This window comes from Gavialis gangeticus, unplaced genomic scaffold (assembly GCF_001723915.1).
Source record: "Gavialis gangeticus isolate Ggan-Ray unplaced genomic scaffold, GavGan_comp1, whole genome shotgun sequence".
In the NCBI taxonomy this organism is placed as follows: domain Eukaryota; kingdom Metazoa; phylum Chordata; order Crocodylia; family Gavialidae; genus Gavialis; species Gavialis gangeticus.
This window is the reverse complement of record NW_017729025.1, coordinates 38,130,890-38,136,068: the sequence shown is the minus strand read 5'-3', so window position 1 is coordinate 38,136,068 and position 5,179 is coordinate 38,130,890. Positions and strand designations below refer to the sequence as shown.

The 5,179-nt window shown below is 45.6% G+C and overlaps 1 protein-coding gene across 1 annotated transcript; it reads right to left on the bottom strand.

The window, feature by feature from the left end:
* Positions 1-1,809: 1,809 nt before the first annotated feature.
* Positions 1,810-4,873, bottom strand: NDUFB1 (NADH:ubiquinone oxidoreductase subunit B1). The gene is made up of 2 exons (XM_019518647.1): positions 4,719-4,873; positions 1,810-2,399 (listed from the first exon to the last, which is right to left on the bottom strand). Exons 1-2 carry the CDS (start codon positions 4,859-4,861, stop codon positions 2,363-2,365), a joined length of 180 nt encoding a protein of 59 aa, XP_019374192.1. The 5' UTR covers positions 4,862-4,873; the 3' UTR covers positions 1,810-2,362.
* Positions 4,874-5,179: the final 306 nt, after the last annotated feature.

Genomic DNA, 5,179 nt, shown 5'->3' with positions numbered 1-5,179 from the left:
AGAATTAAATATCTGGATCCTTTGTGACAGCTGAAAATTATGTCTGTGTGATAAAGGTGCTTCCTGAAGGCTCTATGAAGATTAGACCAAGTGTTTTTCTGTATTTGTTTAGATATTAAGCTGTATGTTGTTGCTAAGAGCCTAATTAAAGTTTAAGGTGTAGTAAGGCCTTGTATAAAGGCCTAGTAAATTTAGCAAAGCCTTGAAGTAGTAAGACCTTGTGGCATAGTTAAAATTAACCTTATCAAAGGAATGCAAGGCTTGTACTGCTATTGGTTAGTCTAAGGACAGTTGAAGTAAAAAGAATCTGAGTGGCTGTACATTATCAGTACCATTCGGAAGCTACAAATTGGCTGAAATATCCGGAAATCATTCTAAGGAAGATACAGCTCTGTAAAAAGGATTAGTTAGCTGTTGACCTGGATCAGTGGGCCCATGTATTTCGAGGAGACCAAAGACTGAATACCAGGGTCCTTCCCAGTACCTCTCAGACAGCGCTGATCAGGGATGCCCAACTTCGCAGAACTTTGTGGAAAGAGAAACTTGTTGTACATCAGGCATCGGGGGGACTGCCAATAAGTTGTCGACGCAAATTGTTTTTGTCGGTCATTGTTTGTCTTGTTACTACGCATAGTTGTGTTTTTGTTAAGCCAGTAATCCTTTCTTACCTTTCCACCCCTGACCATACTCTCAGTCCTGAACCCTCCGCAGGTGGCTGGGACAATCCTTCCAACCAAAAGGTTCCCAAACACATTATTATTTGTGTTGTTAATAGCTCCTATAAGCCCTAACCACAGACCAAATCTTACTATGCTAGGACTGATTGAGACCTTCTCCCCCTACCTCCAAAGGCTTATGATCTAGCTTGATGTTTTTATGCCCCTACACCTCATGCAAGTGATTAGAAGTGGAAAGAAGCATGGATGGATTGTTCTGAGCACTAACATGGGCCATACCATGGCTTCTTAGAGCAGTCCCAGGGTGGCTTTACTGAGAGTGGGGCAGAGACCTACCCAAGCTAAGAATTTAGGACATGCCATGATGGCCCAAAATACCAATGCCCACACTGTGGCTGCGCTATGCAAGTAGCACAGAATCTAATTCATGAGCCTCCTACCTAAGGATAAGAAAAGGAGACCAGGAGGCCTGGCTTGGTTTGTTATACAGGCAGTCCTCAGACTTACAACACAACTGATTCCTGAAAACCACATCTTAAGTCAAAATGTTGCAACTCAGAACCGATTTTCCCATAAGAAACAATGTTATAAATGGGGGATTTGTTCCTGAAATAAGGCCTGATACCCTATTTTCACCAAAAATAACCCAGAACTTTGTACTCAATCAATTATAGATGAGTAATATAGCTACATTAATGTATTTATATTGTAAATAGTAATCATATTGATTTGGAAGGACTTTGAGGAGATTTTGCTGGATGTTTTGAAGGGCTCTTGGGTGGACTTTTTGAAGGGTTCTTGGCTGGAGTCTTGGCTGCAGGTTCTTCTGGAGTCTTGCCTGCTTTCTTAAAGAAAGTGTCCAAGGAAGTTTGGACAGATGATCTCCAGGGAGATGGGCGACACAGCGAACTTGTTCACTGGTGTGGCCTGGCGTCAGATCAAGCTTTGTAAAGTCAAAACTGATGTCAGAAAGTTGAAACAGTGTCAATTTATAAATGTAAGTGCAAAACATTGCAACTCGAAACGTTTCAAGTTGAGGACTGCCTGTCATATAATGACTTACCCACATACGTATTACCACTTAGTTGTTAACAGAGTATTTAAAAAAAAAAAAAAACAGTTTTCCCATTCACAGTTTCATCGTTGTTTTTAATAAGTCCCCAATTAGTTTTACTTTCTGGTTCCCATGCACTAACTACAAAGCTGAAGTTGCAAATACTAAAGGAAAAAGTTTAAACCTGAAAGAGAAATAACCCCAACTGGATTTTTTTGGAAGAAGTGTTACCAATTCACAGAATAAGTAAGCCTAACAAGTTTCTTTTTAAGGTTGATTCTTTATACATAGGAAACTTCACAAAATGATCAATGACCATAGGTTGAAGCGCTCTTTGCACAGGTGTCTGTCGAATTCTCCCCCAACCAATATTCATCATGGGGAAAAAAGTATTTCTGAATAGGATATAATCCTCATTATATGATAAAACTGTTGCTCAAGAAGAAAACCAAACAGAAAATTATGTTGGCAGATGTAAGTCATGATACAGTCCTTTTAGTTACCTTAGAAACAGAGTACGAGAAGAATAAAGACATGGTTTCTGTTCCAGGGAAGACACAATAACTACTTCATCTACTTGTTATACACAGATTTAACTGCATCAAAGCACTTCCCGCTTCATTGAAGTCTTTCATTTCCAAGTAAATTCTTCACCTGGTTTCAGCTCCCTGTGTTGGAAAAAGAGGGAGGGGAGGGGGAAGAAGAGTAGTATTAGGCAGGCATTCTGCAAAATGTAATATGCATCAAAGAACGCACATTAAATTAATTATGTCTGAGTATTGGGTATTTTATAACAAAACTTGATTTCAAGATTAATTTTCAACTTGATTAATTTGAATCATTCCCAATATCTTTGACATTCCTCCTAATTCTTCTCAACAAAAAAATCATGTCATTTTTGATGAGCAGTCTTCCCCTTCTGTTCCCAAGTGTGCATATTATTTCAGAGTTCCTCTTACAGGCTAGGATTCTTCTATTTTTTATCTAGTGTCATGTCTCTTCCATTTTAGAAACGTGTGTAACAAGTTCTTTAGGGGAAAACCCAGCACTAGGGAGCAAAGCTGTTGCTGGAAATGGGGCTTCATGCCTTCATTTCAGCTTCATGGCCCATTTCTAGTTCTGATTCCTACCGTTGGGTTCATGCCAGGGTTCACTCATACGTACTGACTGAAGGACCAACGCCCCCCAGTTACCATCTCTGTGGATAATGAAGGCTTGAAGCAAATATTTTAGGACCGAGTCCCAAAATGCACAGGAGGATTGTTGTACCACTATGAAAGAAACTGAACAACATTAATTTTCAGCATTTCTGGCTCCTTCCAATCTGAAAACAAATTAAGAGGCCAGCCCTTATGCATGTGTAGTTCTCCATGCTATCACTGGGATGGTTGAGAGGAAGAACTGTGAGATTTCAGCAGTACTGAGTCCTAATCCCTATTAATTTAAACAAACTGAAGACCCCAGTCACCTTCATGAGGTGAGAAATATTTTAAAGAACAAGGTCCATACAGCAAAATCCTGCTTCCTTTGACATCAGTATCAACACTCATTGCTTAAGTGGATGCAGGTTTAGTAGGATTTAAGACCAGGGAGAAATTTCACACCAATATTAGACTACTAGTGCAACTCCCCCACTGGTGATGTTAGTAAGAGTGCTAGTTTTCTTATTACCAGATTTCCTAGTTCTTCTCAAAACAGATCTAAATGACATATTAAAAAAATGCCACCTGACACCTGTATATACCAATGCTCCTACTTTGTCCAAAACTAGCAAAACTGTACCAGCAGTCATGCAGCAACAGGAGGTAAAAAGAAAATCTATTGCAGACATGCCCTTAGGGTAAGGATGCCCAACCTACATCTGCCACAAGGAGCACAGGTCTTTGCTGTATGTGGCATGCCAGCCCCAGTAAAGGTAAATTGAAGGCAAGGGGGCTTAGACCAGGGGTTCCCAACCTTTTTATGCCACAGACTGGCAAATTCCAGACTAACAGTGACCAGCAGACTGCGGGCAGTCAGCCAAACCTTTTATATACTCAGTATAAAGAAGGGTTGGCTGTCGGTCCAGAGTATGCCAGTCACTTCCAATCCATGGTCTGCTGGTCTGTGGACCGGCAGTCAACCCTTCATGGCTTAGCACCAGGCTGTGGCCTGGAGGTTGGGAACTCCTGGCTTAGACGTTGGAGTGGAGCAGGGACAGGATGCTGCTCTGAGAAGAGATGCTACTGCCAAGAGCCAGGTTAATCCTCCCCTAGTGATGTCCCCCCTTCCCCCCATAAGAAATAGTTGTGGGCCTTGGGAAGGGCTAAAGCTGCCTTTTGGCAGAGATATTTTTTTTTCTGGCAGCAGCTTCCTGTCCCCTGCCACTGCTCCACTCCCAGCAATCGAAGCTGAAGGGCATCCTGCATTTCAGCACCCTGGGGCACAAATGCTATCAGGTGTGCCCGTGTCTGCATGTCTACCAACTGGTATTGAGCAACATAACCGAAAAACACAAGAATAAACCAAGATTAGTACCAATTAATTAAATCAAGGGTGTGAGTGGGCAAAACAAAATCACTTAGAAGTGGGTGGACAGGACTTCCTGCATTTTGAGGCACCCGGTTATAACCATTTTGTTCACCACCCAGCTCACTGCAAAGGGAAGCTGGGACTCTGAGTTCAGCAGCTGCTTCACTGCAGAGCCAGCTGCCCTAACTCAGCTCACATTTGCTGCAGGCGAGGAGCAGACAAGAAAGCAATGTCCACCCAGTGGCTCCCGATGTGGTGGCATAGGCCTGCCAACCTCCCCTCCGTACCCCCACGGCGCTGCTGCCTCCCCACACCTGGGCCTCACGCTCGCTACTTTCCATCCCATCCCCAAGCCCGCCCCAGTAAGGACACAACAGGGGATACCCAGCAGCGCCGCCAGCCCTGACATGGGAAGGGAAGTCAGGCCCCAGGTCCCGGCGCCCCGAGGACCCGGGCGCACGAGGAGGGGCACGGACCTCTTGTACAGCGCGCTGCGGTTGCGGCAGGTGGTGAGGGATCTGTCGTTGCGCCGGTCCAGCCACCAGCCAATCACGAAGCCCATCGGCACCAGTGTCGCCGCCCAGTAGTTGCGCACCAGCTTGAGTACCTCCAGCGCCATGGCCGCGGGGGTCGCTCAGCCCAGCCCGGGTCAGCCACCCAGCTACGGCTATAGCTCTGGCTAGGCCTGCCGTGCCTCTGTCCTTCAGGCGGCCGCAACCGTCTCCGTCGCCGCCGCCGCTGCGCATGCGCCCGAAACCGGGAGACACCACTGCAGGGGGGGGGCGAGGAGACTGGCCACTGATTGGCCTGTCCTCCGCGGCCGCGGCGCTGTCGGCAGCTCGGCTCGAGCTTCTCCTGCAGCCGCGGCGGGGCGGGCAGGATGGTACATTCCGTTGCTCTTGTTCCCTCCCCTCATCCCTTTCCGGGTCAGCGCGGC

What these genes read in the sequence shown, in the direction of transcription:
- NDUFB1 (XM_019518647.1), bottom strand. Translation starts at nt 4,861, where the DNA reads ATGGCGCTGGAGGTACTCAAGCTGGTGCGCAACTACTGGGCGGCGACA. An exon ending in CGCAGCGCGCTGTACAAGAG is followed by an intron (nt 2,400 to 4,718) that starts GTCCGTGCCCCT and finishes TTTCCAACACAG; the next exon opens with GGAGCTGAAACCAGGTGAAG.